The following is a 19182-nucleotide window of genomic DNA, read 5'->3' on the forward strand; positions in this document are numbered from 1 at the left end:
CCAATTTCAACCACACTTAATTTCCCCGATGGTTTCCTTGGCTTCATTGTCTGTTGGCTTTATGTGTCTTTCGTTTGTTCTAGCATATGTACTACTAACATATTTGTACATGTCACATGTTTGCACAATATATTTCTTCTAACATATTCAGCAGAACGTGACAGTTGCTAGCCTTTATTTCTTTTTATTCTCTAGTGCCACTTCATCTGGTGGCATGTTGTTTTAAACGTGCAGCGAGACTGTTGGTAAATCTTTGAAAAAAAAAAAAACGTCTATGTCGTTTTTATCTCTACGTAGTGGGGACAGGAGGGAGAAACAGGCAGGTAGAAAGGGCCACGTGGTATTTGTGCCAATGGAAGGCAAGCACAACAGCGAATGCGTAAAAAGACTACGACGCGCTATCATGTACAACGACCTCAGCTAAATGTTTGTACTGAGTAAACATAACCCTTGAGTTCGGTACGTGTAGGGCTATTCTATTCTATTAAAGCTTTGGTCCTATGGCAAGACAACGGTCCATAGCGAAAACGTTCAATCACCCTACGCGCATCGTAATACTTCATCGAGGATGGATGCTCGGCCTGCGGCCAACGTGTCGACTGGAGGTGTCTAGCTCGTCGAGGCCCGAACGAGCAGGCCTCCTCTTGTCGAAGCGCTGCTCGGCCGGCTGACGACTGCCCTCGTATTCAACTGCGTTTTCGCGAGCTCCCATCACCCTCGCAGCAAACGTCTCGTAGCACGCATTGTCGCAGCCCAGGCCGCCATCCCAACCCCCGGTATTATTTTCTGATCACGTATAGAACTGACTGCATATTTCGCTTGCAGGAATTCGACGCAGCCACGCAGGCACCGGACACAGTCAAGTGCGATGCGAGTAGGCTCGCTCTCAGCGTTACGTCACGCGTGATCCTGAGGCCTTATTTTTCTTCTTCTTCTTCTTTCTGGGGTTTTACGTGCCAAATTCAGTTCAGATTATGACGTACGCCGTAATGGAGGGCTCCGGATTATTTTTGACCACCTGGGGTTCTCTAACGTGCCCTACAACGCAAGCACACGGGAGTTTTGCTTTTCGAGAGATACTCTATGACACCATGATCTGTAGGGCGTTCCTGTGCTGTGGCTGTTGTTTGGTGAAGTTGACTTTATTATTGACCTCACCGTTCCCCTCCATGTTCATCTACCTGCATATCTGTCTCAACCGATGCATACACTGTTGACAGAACTACGCATCATGTCAGAGCATGAAAAAAGCAGCAAGAAGAAAAAAACATTTTTTTTCTCACTATCCGCAGCTACTTCCTTCTGCGTGTGACACCGGTCGAACCGAAGCACCAAGAAAGAAATAGTTGCGGACAGCGGAGACGTCCTCCACCGGTCGGCAGTCGTTGCTTACTGGCTGAATAAACCACACGTGGTTTTCGCTTTACTGACCGAAATTGCCAACATGGGGTCCAGCCCACTGGTTACATATACGCGCACACACGCACACACACCCACCCACCTGTTGCTGTAGTTGAGACCCCAGAAGAAACTCCTGGGCCGAATCGTCTCGTACATTCCGGACGTGGGGCGGAGCTTCATGAACCATTTTTGGAAGAGTGCGTGACGCACCGAGCTCTGCGAAGGGTATGGAGGTGCCGGTGAGCGAGAGAGACATAATGTCACACCCTTGCATTCATCTCGCTAGCGTCCCCGGGCGATTCGCTCGCGCTGGGAGAGAGGTCAGACGCATTGCTACCGACCTCGCGTCACTCGGCATCAGTTCCTTGCGCCTCTCTCGGCGAGGAGCTCGAACGTCATCCTTGGCAAGAGCGTACTCGTGAATATGGATGCGTCAGGCTTTGCGCCGTCTGCGTTGCTGACTAACTTTGTGAAACATAGACCACACTTGGCATACGCGCTTTAAGTACGCAGGAACGGGACCATATTGTATAATATATACTAGTATGCTCTACTTAGAATTTCCACCATTGATGGAGTGATATTGTTCGTACAATCTATTTTGTGTAATTGGCTCACGCAGCCTGGACACTGAAAGTGAACGAAGATAGATGAGGAATGACAGAAAATGACACACATGAAGGGAACACCAAGTTTAACGTTCCAGCTACCTTCGATTCGCAAAACAGTACCCAAACTCCTTAGCATTCTGGACCATCTTTTTTTTTTTTTTTTTGCTTTTTACACTTCTAACACACACATACCCTTTATGTCAACAACTCTCCCACCTCCATCGTGGTAAAAGTAATAATAAAATTTGCACCACCAGTCAAGACGTAAATTATCACAGTCATAAGCCTTCTTTCTGGATGTCGTTATATTTCCACTTGCTCGCCAGCTTATTTGTAAAACTCAGTGCTCGTTGGCTTATGTGGCTCTCGGCCTTTCGTATCAACGTACCGACTCGTTTACAGCAGCGTACATCGCGGAAGTGGCGGGCTGCAGAAAAGCGAAGGTGCCGATCAAGCGATGCCGTTCGCCAAAAAAAAAAAAAAAGAAAAAAAAAAAACGCGTGCAGCCTTCAGTGTGGCCGCGCATGCGCCAGGAAGTGCTATGCGCCTGTGGGAACTTCTGTTATCGGCGACTAACGCAGCTTTCAATGCATGGCGTATAGCACCAGTGCAACTCTCTTACAATCTTTCAGAAGTTACTCCTATCAGCTGTAACGCAGAAATCAAGCATATCCAGGGACTTTAGCTGTAACCGCTTAGCGAGCGATAAGTGGCAGTGAATAGTAGTCATTGACAAACGCAGCCAGCACCTCTTAGCATGCAACGCTGCAGACGCTGGGTTATTCAACGATGCGCTATCAGCACTACACGGCCATGTGTAATGTTAACAGCGCACTTTCCTTTGAACGAAGGAGAAGACAAGTAATGCCTTTGATTCTAATTTCTTTGATTCTTTACGAGCTTTGGGGCTTATCTTGAACCTAAAGCTGGATCCGCACGGTCAGACTGATCACCCCTTCAGTCCGCAGACAGCCCTCATGTGGCTGAGCTTTAACGAATCGCGCCGCTGGCAGCTCGTCTGCGTCGTTTTTGTGTGCGACGTGATTCGGTGTCGCTGAGGTACGTCATGCTCATCCGCTGGCTGAATCGGCAATCCATCCGGCCGTGTGAATCCCGCATAAACAACAATCGCCCTTTGTCTCGCGTGCGTTTCCTGTATTAAACACTATGTGCTCGCTACTTTCCAGTCAATACATTCAATGTCAGACTTATGCACTCATGCTACCCGTGACCTGAAAGTACCGGGCGGGCCGCGTTATAGAAAGAAAAGGCACGAAAGATTGGCGATAGCTGCATGAAGATTCTCACTGACTTGAAAAGTTGGTAGTATGCCAAGTATGACTGCTGGTATCTCAACTGAATCAAATGCATTTTCATAATCTACGAAAGCCATATAGATAGGTTGATTGTACTCCGCAGATTTGTCGATTAGCTGATTGATGACACGGACATGATCCATCGTAGAATATTCCTTCCTGAAGCCAGCCTGTCCTCTTGGTTGACTTAAGGGCTGCCCTGATTCTATTGGACAGTATCTTGGAGAATATTTTGAACAATACTAAAATTATGCATTCATAGAGGTTTTGCGTAATCAATGATTACAGGAAGAATACGTGAATATCTTCGCAAATATCTCCAAAGATACCTTAGCTACCTTGGTTCTCCACAAGAAAAGTATAACGTTACCTATGAAGAAAGGGGCAAGGCAAGGATACACAATCTGTCCAATGCGATTCACTGCGAACTTAGAAGAAGTATTCAAGCTCTTCGACTCGGAAGGCTTAGGAGTTTGGCTCAACGGCGAATATTTCACTAACCTACGATTTTCAGATGACATTGTCTTATTCAGCATTAAAGGGGACGGATTAAAACAAATGATTGAGGGCCTCAACCGAGAAAGTGTAATAGTGGGGTTGAAGATGAACATGCAGAAGACAAAGATAATGTTCAATTGCCTGGCAAGGGAACAAGAATTAAGGATCGCCAGTTAGCCCCTAGATTCTGTCAATGAGTACGTTTGTCTAGGTAAATTAATCACAGGAGGACCCTGATCAGGCGAAGAAAATTTACAGAAGAATAAAATAGACTTGGAGTGCATATGGCAGGTATTGCCAAATCTTCACTGGTAGCTAACCACTGTCGTTGAAAAGAAAAATGCACAATCATTGCATTCTACCGTTGCTAACATATGGGGCAACAACTTGGAGGATAACAAAGAAGCTCGAGAACATGTTAAGTGCGGCACAAAGAACGATGGAACGAAAAATGTAAGGCCTAACATTAAGAGAGAGGAATTCAACAGTGAACAAACGGAGATAGCTGATATTCTAATTCACGCTAATAGGAAAAGATGGAGCTGGGCAGGCCATGTAATGCGTAGGGTGTATAACCGGTGGACTATTATAGTTACAGAATGAATACCAAGAGAAGGGAAGCGCAGTCGAGGACGGCAGAAAACTAGGTGTGGTGATAAAGTTAGGAAATTTGCAGGCGCAAGTTGGAATCAGCTAGCGCAAGGCAGGGGTAATTGGAGATCGCAGGGAGAGGCCTTCGTCCTACAGTGGACATAAGTATAGACTGATGATGATCACGACGATAAGGCCAAGTATTCTTGCCTTTTGGTCTTGTTAAACCTACAAAGCTGAGTCCGCTTCTTGAGTTCACCATGTACACGTTTTCACTGACTTAGAAGCTTCCTTCACAATATCAAACTCTGTATAAGAGCTCATTGTTCTTTTCACACTTTTGACGGCTGTGGGTGTCACTCAACTCAAGTAATCAGACCACATGATCTGATAGCGCTTCCGCAAACACCTGGATGTCAGGGGATGCAGCATATTACTCGCAGAAATAAAAATTGTAGATGTTTAACCACGCAGATATACAACATCAATCAAGTCACCAACTCGCAGCTGTTCATTTCTTAAAGGCCACTAATACGAATACAAGCGTATGCATATGCGCTTGTATTCGTGTTAGTGACCCTTTTCAAGAGATCGCGTATGCTAATCGTTTTGCTTTATCTTGCTTTATCCAGTCTTTGAGCGCTTGTCTAATTTTCAGAAAGGGCAAACGATGCATAAAGAGGCAGGTGGACGAGTTGGCGCGAGGTAAATTACTCAGGCCGGCTGTTCCACACAATCGGAAAGAGAAACAAAAATACGTGAAAGACAGTTACGAATTGCTTGTTATTACGAATACGAAAAGACAGTGGGGCTAGAATGTATCCAAGTATGTGCACGTACGATTCTGTTCCCAGCAGCAGCTACAAGGTGCATGCATCTAAATAGTCCGGATAAAGGAAAAGCAGATGTTTCGACAACTCCATTTAGTGTGCTAACACATACCGCAAACACAGATGGAGCAAATTGTTCCCAACAACAGTGACAACAATGTGGTCCATTGCTAGTTATTTCGCCAAGCACGATATGCACAATTGGAATGCAAATATGCGTTATCGGTTTCCGCACACTGCCGCGACTCGAGACCCATGCGGTGTGTGCAATCCAGACAAGGGATACTCCTATGCCACGAAACTTTCTTAGATGACAGCGACGGCTTTAAGCTTTCTTCAATATGCATTAGTCCCAATGCAGGCATTAGGCTTATGAGGAAGCCTGAAGCCGCTGTGACGCTATCAATTTGCGGAGGATTTCTTAACTGAAAACTATAGTAACCGAGTCGCTTACCTTCCAGCTGCTGATGCCCTTCTTGTCCTGGAGCCAGTAGTAAGGGTATCTGTTCCTGCAAAGTGAGGCGTGTCACGTGATGCAAAAACAAGAGAATCTAGAATAGGCTCGGCTTGCTTATTTGCTGCACAAATTATGCTTCCTAACTGCAGGGGATGGGCCAAGAAGTGGGGGTTAGATTGGAGGTAATTGTTTTAATGACAAAAAGACGGAAAATTTGGAAGTTGTGAAAACAGTACGAGACTAGTTACAGCAAGAGTGATGGTAGAGCATAAAATGTATTGCTTATAAAAACGAACTGCAAAAATAAGAACTAATTATGAATAGAATGAGCGATTTCGATAAGGATGTTATTATTATTTCAGGAAATGACACGGTTTGCTAGTCAGATAATCATGATGAGACAGTGATCTTTAGTTAGGGATTATGTTATTGGTACTTCGTAAGTCCGTGGTTACATTGAAAATGCGCTCGGGCCAAGTGTCCCTGCTGATGATATTTGTCGGCATGACGTCCCAATAATACTGGAGCACTGCTTGCTCGTACGTCAATACATTCGATGTAGTACACTGTATACACATAAGGTCCACCGGAGAAGTGTCCTATGTACCAGGACACACACATAAAAGAAAGTGTACCCCGTAAAAAAAAGGATTATTTGCTGGGCCAGTTCACATTCTATTCTTGAGGCAAGCAGCGCAAACAGAATAAATGTGTCAAGGAAAACAGACACAGCTCTATGGAAGACAGACAGGTGCTGGGCCCATTTTCTTTTAGGTCGTGTTATTTCTTCGTGCTGCTTTACTCTAGCACAACTCCCATAACATAGTATCTAGGCGAAAACGTGGCCCTATTTTCTCGGTAAACTCTATTTCTAAGTGCATACAATCAATAGTTTCTTAGTTTCTCGTTTTTTGTCTTATTTGTTTGTAAATCAGATGACGGAAAAAGAAAGCGAGAATGGGAAGATTGTTCGTTGCAGGCCTTCTTCTCCTGCAAGGCGGCTGACTCGGCTAGTTAATTCACATCGAGCGCGAACTAGCTCAACTCGAGTGTGAACAGCGTGACCGTGTGGACCCTCGCGCTGTTCACGATCGATTATGTCCTGCAAACGCGCACAAGCTGAGGCGTTCCAGAAAAGGCAAGCGTTCAACTGGGAACGCGGCGACTCACTGCAGTGCGGCGTAGACGTGCGTGACTCGCAGCACCCGGTGCGGGCTCTCGTGTATGGCCTGCGCGACGAGCTGCACCAGCTTGACCGAGGGTCTGCGCACCACCGTGCCCACTGGCAGCAGCGAGGACCAACGGCCCGATTGGACCTTGCACACGACGCGCTCGTCGCCGTCTACGGCCATGCGCCGGCGCCGGCGCACTGGTGTCGGTCGGTGAACACGCCCTCCTGCAGAAACACGCACACATACAAACAGCTCGAGAGCGTTCCACACACCGGCGGATGAAAAGCAGGTTGTGCAGCATTGTGTGACTAGGAATTTACATCGCCCGCTGATTGTCTAAGGCCGTCGCTTGCAGCCGCCATTTTACTTCCCACAATTGCGTTCACATTTACGTATATTCGGAGCAGTGATTATGTAGCGTTCATGAGACGGACACAAGACAGGTTACCTACCGAACCGTACACTCACTGAGGGTTTATTTCGGTAAGTGGGACAGCGATATAAGTGCACCGTCAAAGGGTCAAGCGCCTTGTCACCTTTCTTGTGTCCGTACCGTAAGCGCTACCGTTATTGCTTTAGGTATGAACCGGCTGTCTCCCAAGAAGAAGCTCTGCTATAGACACTGTACAGTTAACTTCGCAGTTGGTCACTGCTCTGGCATCGACGCCTGCTTACGGACTTACCGCGGCGTCGTTGTGGAGGTGGGGTGGGGGGCTCCTCGCAGCATGGATACGTGTTGTCGCTGCACGAGGCTGCCTGCACGCTGCCCCGCTCCGGGTAATTAATGGTCGCCGGGTCCGGCAGGATGTTCGCGACGTACATTTCGGCCTGCAGGTCGATGGTGGACTCGCTCTCCTGTGATACAACACGAGGAGGGGGGGGGGGAGGAGGAATGAAGCAATCAACGCGTGGTGATGGGGGGGAAACTTTATTTCCGAAAAGAGTCCTGAAGGACACCAGACTGTTCGTCAAGGCGTAGAGGGCCCCTCCCACGTTGGGATGGGGAGCCCTAGGCTCTTCACCGCTGCCCGGGCCTTCTGGACAGCCCAGAGTTGGTCTTGGAGCTCGCTGCTCCTAAGAGTGCCGTCCCACTTGTTCTTGTCCTCCAGATAGGAGGCCTGCGTCGCGCATCCCCACAACATGTATCCCAAGTTGATATGCCCACCACACTGTGCAAAATTGAAAGTTCCGTCGTAGTCTGGGTTGATTCGGCTCATACACCAAGGATTGGGGTACGAGTTCGTATGTAGCAATTGGAGAGTCACTGACGGCGCCCTGTTAAGTTCCTTGTTTGGAAGCGAGAATTCTCTGCGTACTAAATAAAAGTGCTTGATGAGCTCATTATATGTCTGAAGTTGGTCTTTAAAGGCCTTAGGAGGAGACGAGGGGGTCTGCACGGGAGCGCGGCTGGCAAGTCCTCGCGCGGCCCTGTGATCGGATTCGTTAAGATTCCGCTGTCCTCCCACGAAATCGCCCATAGGGGCTGCGAACCAGACTATAGAGTGGAGACTAATGCATCTACCTTCCCGTAACTTAAAAACCTTCGCATCCACTACTCTCCTAGCAAAGGCGCGAGTAGGTGCCCCAGAATCGCTGTAGATTACCGAGCGCTCTTATCTAGCAGCGCGAGTGCAAGGGCCATTTTTTCGGCCACCTCCGCACTCTTGGCGTAAACAGAGAGTGCTTTGAAGACTATTTCGTGGGCGTCTATTACGGCTACCGAAAAAGCTTCCTGACTGGCCACCTGGGCAGCCTCTACGAAGGCAGCTTTAGTGGAACCCGTAGCACACTCGGCAAGCAGAGCCTTCGCGCGGGCGAGCCTTCTCCCTTGGTTAAAGACTGGGTAGACGTTCCTGGGAAAGGGAGGCACCACAATCACGTCCCTGATTTGTTTGCTATGATGTCTGACGTTATCGTTTGCACGTTCAGTAAGCATGTCCATAGTCACCAGGATGTCCCTGCCAGCTCTGGTGCCTGACAACCGGACGACCTGAGCTGCGCGCTGAGCCTCAGCGATTTCATCTAGAGTATTGTGAACTCCTTGTTTAGAAAAAAGCTCGATGGTTGCGTTAAACGGTAGCCCCAGGGCTACCTTGAAGACTCTACGGATTGTGGTATTGCGCCGTTTCTCTAGTTTTTTTTTTCAATCAAGCATAGCCACAACAGTAAGTAATATGACGGACGAAAGCTGTATGAGCCTGATGGCGCATTCCTCGCTCATACCTCTATTTCCTATTGACAATGCGTCGGAACATTCGTAGAGCATTCTCCACTTTGCCAGTTATCTTTTCTAGCATCAATACATTGCATCCGTTACCCTCAATTGCCAGTCCTAGGACTCTGATCGACCCTAATTCAGGGATGTGGTTAGCATTCATGTCAAAGAGCACGATATGACGTCGACTATCTTGCTCCCATCCCTTGGGTTTTCGTCCTGGCTTGGAAGGACGGTAAAAGAGCAATTACTATTTCCTCGACGAGCATTTGAGGTCCGCTGGAGAGAGACAGAGTTCCGTGGTCCTAATAGCCTCCTAGCATTCGAGCCTCCAACTCTCCGTCGCTGCCTCCAGCGCTCCATAGAGTAACATCACCGGTATATACGGTGTGTTCAACCCCTTCAATGTACAACAATTCTTTGGCCAGCTTGGCCGTCACCAGATTGAACAGGAAGGGAGACAATACCGAGCCCTGTGGAGTGCCCCTGTCACCCAGCTCATAAAGTTCTGATTTTAAGTCGTCAATGTGCAAGGAAGCGGTTCTGCCGCTCAGAAAAGATTGAATATAGCGGAAAAAAACGTTGACCAAGATTAAGATCCGAAATGGCCTGGAGAATTGCCGTGTGGCGTACAGTGTCGAAAGCCTTCTCTGCATCAAGACCGAGTAGGACTCTTGTATCGCCAGTGACCCTTTTATGAGCCGCTTCTTAATACTAAGCATGGCATCCTGGTTCGAAAGTCCTCGCCTGAATCAGATCATGGTGTACGGAAAAAGTTCGTTCTCTTCCACATGGTTCGAGAGCCGGTTGAGCACAACATGTTCCGCGCCCTTACCGCGGCATGACGTCAGAGAGATCGGTTTGAGGTTTGCAAGCCCAAGAGGTTTGCACAGCTTGGGAATCAGTATCGTACGTGCGTGTTTGCATTCTTTCGGAAAGCGGCCCTCTTTCCAGATTCGGTTGATTTGCCTGGTTAGGTAACTGACAGATTTATCTTCGAGGTTGCGCAGAACTCTGTTTGATATCCCATCGGGGCCTTTATCAGATTTACTGTTCAGTTCGTGAATCGCAAGGCGAATTTCGCCCTCCGAGAAATCTCCGTCCAGGTCGTGATTGGAGACCCAGTATCCGACCGAAAGGGGGTTGAGCGATTGCGTGCTCTTAAGCGGGACGTACTATCCAGCTAGGTCATCCAACAGCTTGTCCACCACACTTAAAGGTGAGCAAATTTTCCACTCGATCTTGCACACAAATATTGATAACTGATAGCGGCGTAGTACATCCTGATAATAGATTCTGGTAGTAGAGTAGTTCATGACGTGTTTGCATCTGTTAGGACGTACAGTGCTAAATAGTGTAGACTGAGCAATTCCGTTGCTATCGCCGGGACTTGCAGCTGCAGCTAGAGCTGGCACTCTAGATGCAGCTGCAAGTGCCGACGATAGCTATGTCGATGAAATCCACAGGCTTGGATGTCCAGAAATGTGCCAGTGCTAGAGACCACATGTGATCTGCTGCAGAGCTGCCCGATTGTGCATTTTCCATAAAAAATACAGAAAGGTATGCGCAGTAAGAGAGTCTGAACAGCAGCATTTCACAGTCTCAAAACTCGCTGTTATGCCGGGGTGTAAAAGGGGAGCTAAGGAACTATCACACCATGATATTTCTTGGCCTTCCCCAGCATGCGGTAATATAAAACAAAAACGGAAAGGAAGAAGCGCTTCGTCCTATTCTTTAGCAAGCTTTTTGTTGCGTGCACAGGTAGATAAACGTCAACTTAAAAGAAACGCGCATTCTTTCACCGATTCTGTTTCTATTTATTTTCAGCAAAAATGTTGATTACTGTTACAGAAAATCAAGATGACCATTAGCTGTCTTAGATTACGTATGAGAAGAACCGCAATGGCACGTACGTGTGACGCCACGGATTAGTATTGTCTTGCATTTGCCACACACACACACACGCACAAAATGGGAGCACGCTTAAGCTTCGCTTTTAAGAGTCGCGTAATATGTAGCCTAATATCATTTTTAATGAAAAAGAAAAACGTTTAACCTTGCACTCGGCCGCGCAACGCTTGAAACAGCGAAGCTGGGCGGTCGTAGCCTTTCATTTTCCGGAAGTGCGCGCGAACTTATCATCTTATTCCTCATGATGATGGTAATTTATTTTCGTGCGTCTCGGACTTACGGCCGTCACTGCGCGTTGCATAGTGCAGCTTGCAACATCGACACCGCGTGCCAATGCAGAAACCGCGTTCCAGGACACCAGCTCCGTGAATGCGTCTCTCTCTCTCTCTCTCTCTCGCTCTCATAGCGCGCAAAACCTCTTCACCTCGCCGAGCTCAAGCGTAGGAACGCACGAGCTGTGGACGAAGACGACAACGCTCGAACTCAATCATATGGTTCGCATAAATGCATGCTCTGCAAGCGTCGCTCTATAGCCCAGTGGTTACGACGCTCGCCTTGGGACCGGGAGTCCACGGGCTCGAATCCCGCCCCGGCAAGAATGTTTATTTTATTTTCTTTCTTGGTAGTTTTTTGGTACGCACCACAAATTACGGCTGGCACAGCTTCGCTATTAGAAAGATCCGAGGACACCTATGCACTTATGAGTTGTGAATGCGAAAGCATTAATGTGCAATTGAACGACGCTGGGCGGTCCTTTGAGTTATGAACTCCTCGCGGGCAAGTGAGCGCTTTGAGACGATTGGCGCGTTTTGATTTGGTTCCTGAGGTGCAGTTAGAACGCCGGTGAGAGATTGCGCGGACAAGGAACACGCGGATAGCAGTCTTCCGAGAGAGAGGGCGAGGATAAGGTGGCGTCGAGTCGATGCACTCGCCCCACACGCAACACCTGGCGTGCTATCGCGATAGCACGCTTTCCCTTTTCTCCGCTCTGCTCCGCCGAGGCACGCTCGTGCCGTGTCGTCGCAGCCAGTGGTAACACCATCAAGGCGCGTTCGAGATGACAAACGCCACTTACAGATGGCAGACGCCACCTTTTTCGCTCAATGAGGGGACGCCGCTAAGGGGCCAGTGTGAGCAGACGTGCTTTAAATGGGCTCCCTCTGCAACGACAATCTTGCCCGGACCAAGTGATTGACGATCCATCATTTGGGTGTGGACTGGGAGATATCAAGGAGCGGAACCGATGGATATAATTTTCAAAACCGTAAGTGCTGCTTTGAGGCAATTATTGAAGTTTTAAGCGTTGAAGGAGAGGCAAGTGAGCTAGGCCTAGCGCGCTATGGGTCCCGCCATAGAGAATACACAGGCGCGCTAAGCCTAGACGAGGTTAGGCTTAGGCACGGGAACAAAACGAACCGACATAGACCGACTATGACCTTCGGCTGGACCAGGTGGGTTTTAAACCATTTTGCCCACCGCTGACAAGATTTCCCACATATAATTGCAAGAATTTTCAGCAAGAACAGAGAGCGGGAGGACCGATCTACCATGGACGCATGATGATACCAACTTGAACTCTGAGCTAGCTTTGAGCTAGCGGTACTTGAAGAAGTTGAAACAAGGCAACGTAACTGGAGTGACTGCGACTGCGGAGATTTTTGAAGAACGTGAGTCACCATGACGTTACTTGCGACGTGGGACGGAACGCACTAGTAAACAAAGGGATAGAGAAGCGGACCTTCCGAAGAACACTGCCTCCACTACCGAATAATGACAGCAAAGTGGTAATTAGGCAAAAGAAAGGACTGATCCTTCCGAATTTCACCAACCATGAAGTAGCGCGAGCTGTGTGCGAGAACGAATACCTCCTTATAAGGCTTCGTTCGCATCGGGACGACGATCATCATTGCTAGCACACCAAGGGAGGAAGCGGCTAACCTCTTGGGAAGAATGACCGAGCTGACCCTTGGTGGCAAGTTGTACGAGGTGAGCGCGTGCATGGCAGCTCCAGACGCAGTGGTTCGTGCAGTCGTTCACTGCATCGACGCGGGTACTCCACCCGAGGAGCTCATGGCGCACCTTAGGGTCCACACGCAAGGTGTCGAGATACCACATGCCATAATTTTAGAAAAATCTAGGACTGCGGTGATCACTTTCCACAGAAAGGTGGTCCCGAGTGTGTGACTCAGTACCCAGGCGAGGAACCGTGTCACCTCTACCGGCCCACAAGGCTGATCTGCGACGTCTGCCTCAAGTTGGGGCACCGCTCGGACGTTTGCCCAAAACCGGAATTGCGTGCATGCCGACAGTGTGTACTGGCCAACCCTGAAGCCGGACCTAATTGTGTGCCCAAGTGTGCGCTGTGTGGGGAAGTGCTCCCCAACCGAGCTCGTAAGTGGAGGGATCGCCTAAAAAAGGCGAGACGTCTGCCCATTGTTGACCAGAAAAATGGCGACGAGAGGAATTATCGGCGCAGCCGTAAGGACGACAGTGACGGAGGAGACATGAGGCGGTGGTTCAGCTCCGAGTGCAAAACCTCGGAAGCCGCTGCCGGTCTTGATCCAGGTTCAGGTCGACGTCGACAACGAGGCGCCAGCAGAACTATAAAAGGGTCCCGAACCAGGGGAAGAAAGAGAACAAGAAGACTGGCAAGGTAAGCTGGACGGCAAAAGCAGCCAATCCCACTGCTACGGTCAACACACAAAGCACACAAACCACAAACAAGTGCTCTTAGTTACGCGTGCCAAATGCGACAAGCTGACCCACAAGGCAGACGAGCTACTGAAAGCCACGAGAGACAGGGGAACTAACGCAGTAGACTAGGGAAGAACGCACTCGTACCCCGATGTTGGAAAGAAGGACACCAGGGAGAACATGCATCCGCCACTGGCAAAAGCTCCAAGGGTAGAGCAAACGTCAGCTGACATCATGCAATATATTCCGCAAACACTACAGCTGTTGCAACAAAAGCTGCAGTAGCTGCAACAGAAGGTACAGCAGCAGCAAGAATGAACGCAGTCGCACTTCACGCTGCTGCCTGAGGTGTGACTTCAATTTCAACTTCAGCTTTTCGAGGTAAAGAGCGCGGTGAGAAAGAAGTACCAATCAGAGAAAGTCGAGGAAGAGGCGCATAAAAGGCATTCATTCACAACACTAATTGAATCAGGACGATTTCCTTGCTAAATTCTTAACTTTTAATGTGAATAACTTCATTCAGTCATTCAAAAATTTTCAAAAGTGATTCTTATTAGACTCCGATAATTGTTTTCCTTGAATCACCCGATTCTTGGACAATCCCCCATAGTGGGTACGAGCCACTCCCGAAGGCAAGCAAGCAAGCAAGCACAACAGCGAGCTAAGCGAATCAACGCAGTGCAGTCAGGACCAGGCATAATGGCCAGACTCGATAAAGGAGAAACAGAAAGACTAGAAATTTCGCAATGAAACTGCCTCGGCTTCCGTATGAAGCACATCAACTTAAACAGTACATGCAGATCATCTTCGTCAGGCGCGATATCATAGCCCTGCAGGAGACTGGCTGATCTGCTAGTCTTCTAACGGGGTACGATGCATACTCGAACCAGACAGAGGGGAAAGCGACCACCCTGGTAGCCAAAGCTATGAGGTGATACAACACCCAACGTTGGACACGGACATCGAGCCCTTGCTAACATAGACCATACCGCACAAGAGAGGCGAGGGAAGCGTATTCGTTCTGAACTGTGTACAGCCTTTCAGGCACAAGAACCCTGACTTCGAGCTACTGATCAATGAAGCAAGCGCGGCAGCTAATAACAACAGCTTGGTGATCTTAACACGCTCTGCACAACATAAGCGCTGGGGATATGTAAAGGAAACAAGCAAGGGCAAAATTCTGGCTCAAGCGGCAGCACACACAGACCTGTAACTTGTGAGGGTACTTTACGAAGTTGACTAGACTAGGGAACAGTGTTCGCAGATCTACGTGCCCAGACCACGCCTTTGCAAAGAACAACAGCGAAGTATATTAGCAAAGCACGGAACATCGGCACTGCACTTTATCCTTTTGACGTTGTCGCCACTGCGAGAATATGGAGAGAATTCGAACAGGCGAAGATAACGAACTGGAACGCTTTCAGACAAGACTGCGAAAAGGATCCGATTCGAATAATCGAGAAATATAGCAGAGGGATCCGAAAGGCGTACGAAAGGGCCACAAAGGCAGTGGGAAGGACGGACACCACCCCCGAAATTGATAATCATCTTCTCCGCCTATATGGAAGCTCGTAGAAGCATGACTAATAGGTGGATGATCCAGAAAGGCAACAGAAAACTAAATTTAGAAATCGCTGTGGTCACGGCCGAACCAGAGCAATATGAGAAAAAGCTCTCTAAGCAAAACTGGGGCCAACCCAGTGACTCGCTCTAAAGAACGCTAGAGACTGCTAAAACTTGGCCGCTGGTGAGGAACATCATCGACCCAACCAAGTCCAGAGCGGAAAACTAGTCGCTGCACAAAATTACCCGCAACTATCCGCGTAGTGATGCGGAGTTACTAGTCAAAATCAGTGAGCGATACGTTAGGGTCGCGGACACCCCCGCCATCGCGGAACCGTATCGAGCCGTCGAAAACGATAAACTCGACCGCCCATTTCCCAAGAAGAGGTGTATGCGGCGGTCAGAATGGCCATCAAGAACATGGCAGCAGAAGCAGTAAAGATAGGCAACGCTATTATAAGAACTACAAGGGTGGAGCATATTAAGTGCATCACGAATTTCTTGAACGAGCACTGGAAGGCGGATAGAGAAGCATGGTTAAATTTGGTTTGGTTTGGCTTGGCGATTATAGATATAGCACAACCCACTACGGGGGATTGGCCATGAATGGGGCGGCAGTGGTTATACAAAGGATGAATACTTAACTATTATTTTCTTACTTAAGGATGAGGTATTCAAAGAATTCTTATCGTTAATAATAGTTTTCATGCTATAGTATCTTAAAACTAGAAGTTAATATTTTTTTGTTTCTTGTAGAAAGTAAAACACAAAAATTAGCATGACAATCTCCTTGTTGCCAGTACAAAATTAATTATGGCATCACATACGTCCCTATTAAAGTGTCCCAGTATGGACGCCCCCACAGACAGAATAATAGGCAGCGTAAAGGCTAATCCAAGTTGGCGGAGGGGACCTTCTAGAAGTCGTTTTCTATGCACGGTGAACCTACGACACTCTATAAAGAAATGATTCATAGTTTCGGGTTCATTACAATGCAAACCACTGAGAAGAAGGTGCCAAACCAGACCTATGAGAATAGAAATTAAGCATTGGTATTCGGCAACGAATTCGCGCAAATGAAACTTCAAACTTTCGTGCTGGACACCATCTGCTGTGCCAAGGAAATCTAATGTACAGAAAATCGGAGTTATTTATTGCACATGATTTGGGATGCTCTTCATGGGCGAAAAATGTTTTAAAACTTGGAGTAGTGACGTATGCCGAAGGTCTTAGGATCCTCAGTACCGGGTCTTTAAGAGATGCCGCTGATAGTGCGCCTGCTGACTCGTTTAATGTGAGCCACACGTGCCCTGGCACCCATATCAGATGGATGAGGCGTAAATGTTGGGTAATGGAGGAATGAAATTCTCGGAGAAAGATAGATGAATTGGGTTACTTATAAAGCGGAGTAATCAGACAAGGAGTCGGTTAAGATTATGGCTGAAGAAAGAGATGTGGGAAGTTTTCGTAGAGCTAGGATGATCGCCAATAATATTGGCGTAAAATCGGGTAGTCGAAGACATAAAGGCCATTTTAATGATGCCCAAAAAATGCCCACTCCTGCCTTCTCTTCACTGACAGAAGCATGTATAGATATTACTGCATGTATTTGGAGGTTCTCGAGGTGGTCATCTAACAAACCTTTTAGGCATCGAAAAGGCAGGAGCTTAGCGTTATCGGGAAATATATCATCGAATTCAACGCTTACTGTCGCAGTAGGTAAAATTTGAAAAGCCACATCATGGATTGATATTTATAATTGCTCGAATACCTCCTGCACAAACATTACCTGGGTACAATGCAGTCTGCACCACTTATTCTCAAAGAATGCAGTCGGTTCTCGAATAAACGCATAGTAGGAGCGTCTCTGGGGAGAAGCATAGATGTTCAATAATGTTTGGACTGTCACTATACGAAATGCAATTTGAAGAGAAGGCAGGTGAGTTTCATTATAAAGAACATTATTCTCCGCAAAATTTGGAAGGCCGAGATATAGACGTAGCGATTCGCATTCTAAAAGAACCAGAGGGCATAACTTACAAGTTGGACCTCCAGGAAATAACAAGCGTCCAAACTCTAGAATGGGGCGGCCATACATGCAATAAATCATCAGCTAGGTCTCCATGAGCATTCCAAAACGATTGCTGCTGACTCTTGGCAATAAACCAACAGAGTGTGCTCCTTTATATATGCGATGTATTCTATGTGCGCCTGCCAATTAACCTTTTCTGTGTATTTCCTGGCCATACGACAGTGTTATTCGGATAGGAAAAGTTAAGGGAAAAACAATTATTGCACTTTTGTTGACATTTAGCGACATTTAAATTCCTTTCAGTCAAATTTCTATGTGATTCAAATACGACTGCATAGTTTTATATAGGCTATGCATATCATTTGATATCGAGAAAAATGGGATATCATCAGCGTATACCTATACATGTACGTCATGAGGTGTCGCGATGTGGTTTAGTAAGATATTAAACAATACGAGAGAACGTACTGCACCTTAAGGAACGCCCATTGGCTGTAATTGTGAGAAGAAACACCGTTTTGGTAGCAACAAAATTTTCGTCCGCTTAGAAAATTTTGAATCCATGCAATTATATACTGTGGGCGATTCACACTTTCGAGTCTGTTGATTAAGGTACTGTGGTCGACACCGTCATACGCCTTCGCAATATCTAATGTAACTATCTAGTGTAATGTAAGTATCTAATGTAAGCGATCGACTTGAATTCGACTCTCCGAATCAACATGAGCACACCAAATTGAGCAATAGGGCTGGAATCCTATTTGAGAATCACTTAATTTATATAAGGTTCTCGCCTATCCCCTTATCAGTGTGACCATACAGAACTCTATCGATTATCTTTACGAAATTTCTGCGGCCAAGGTCGCTGACCTCTTCTTCTGTATGGGGTTTTACGTGCCAAAACCAGTTCTGATTATGAGGCATGCCATATTGGAGGGCTTCGGATTAATTTTAGCCACCTCGGGTTCTTTAAGGTGCACTACAACGCAAGCACACGGGCGTTTTTAGTGCATGTTTCCTCGCGCTTATGGAAACTGTATGAATGTATGGTTATGGTCAGGTTGCAAAATTACTTGAAGGATAACGACCTCACGCCTCACATGATGTTTGCGTTCCGGCCCAAGCTATCAACGCCAGACAATCTAGCCCTAATCAAGAAGGAATTTATGAACAACATTCCAAACTAATGGAGAACACGTGGTCATGACCCTCGACCTCAAGGGGGCCTACAAAAATATTAGCCATGACGCCATACTATCGGGCCTGAACAACTTAAATTGCGAAAGAAAGCTCCACGGCTACGTCAAGGCCTTCCTCACAGACAGGACGCCAACCATAGGGATCGGTACCTCAGGTCGGGCACGTTCAGGCTGCCCAACAAGGGCACGCCTCTAGGGTCCGTGATCTCACCCCTTCTCTTCAATATCGCAATAGTTGGTCTGGCGGAGAAACACCACCATAGACGGAATTTGGTATGTAATAATGTACGCCGGTGACATAATCATATGGATGACGGAGGGGTGGCTGGTACTGAAAGAAGAGAGATTCCAAGCGTTCGCTGATTATTTAGACGGTTACGCAAGGAAAGGGGGCTATTCTGCTCACCCCAAAAGTCGGAAATACTTACGGTGCCCACGCCCCGACAGGATGACAAGGTAGACGTAACAGTCACGGTGGCCGGGGCCGCAACCGGAAGTACGTGAAAACATCAAGGATCCTAAGAATGTGGATTGAATCTAACCAGAGGGTGGACCATATAATCAGAATGCTGTCTTGGTCTGCTGCCCAAATAACAAGAATGATTACGCACAATAAAGATGGAAGAACTGGATTCAAGGAAGAATACACCCTCAACATGTAAGCGCAGTAGGGGTGAGCAAACCCACCTACA

At 47.5% G+C, this 19182-nt stretch overlaps 1 protein-coding gene across 3 annotated transcripts in view; it reads right to left on the reverse strand.

Moving 5' to 3' along the window:
* Nucleotides 1-19182, reverse strand: part of LOC125941363 (uncharacterized) — a 102430-nt gene that overhangs the window by 75299 nt on the left and 7949 nt on the right. Inside the window, exons 3-6 of one of the 3 annotated variants that reach the window (XM_049658431.1) lie at nt 7560-7731; nt 6875-7100; nt 5702-5756; nt 1502-1617 (exon numbers count right to left, since the gene is read on the reverse strand). In XM_049658431.1, the coding sequence (XP_049514388.1) occupies nt 1502-1617; nt 5702-5756; nt 6875-7100; nt 7560-7731 (569 nt within the window). The remainder of the gene's footprint in view (nt 1-1501; nt 1618-5701; nt 5757-6874; nt 7101-7559; nt 7732-19182) is intronic. The other 2 variants (XM_049658429.1, XM_049658430.1) reach the window with 2 other exon arrangements.

This window comes from Dermacentor silvarum, chromosome 11, assembly GCF_013339745.2.
Source record: "Dermacentor silvarum isolate Dsil-2018 chromosome 11, BIME_Dsil_1.4, whole genome shotgun sequence".
NCBI classification, from domain to species: domain Eukaryota; kingdom Metazoa; phylum Arthropoda; class Arachnida; order Ixodida; family Ixodidae; genus Dermacentor; species Dermacentor silvarum.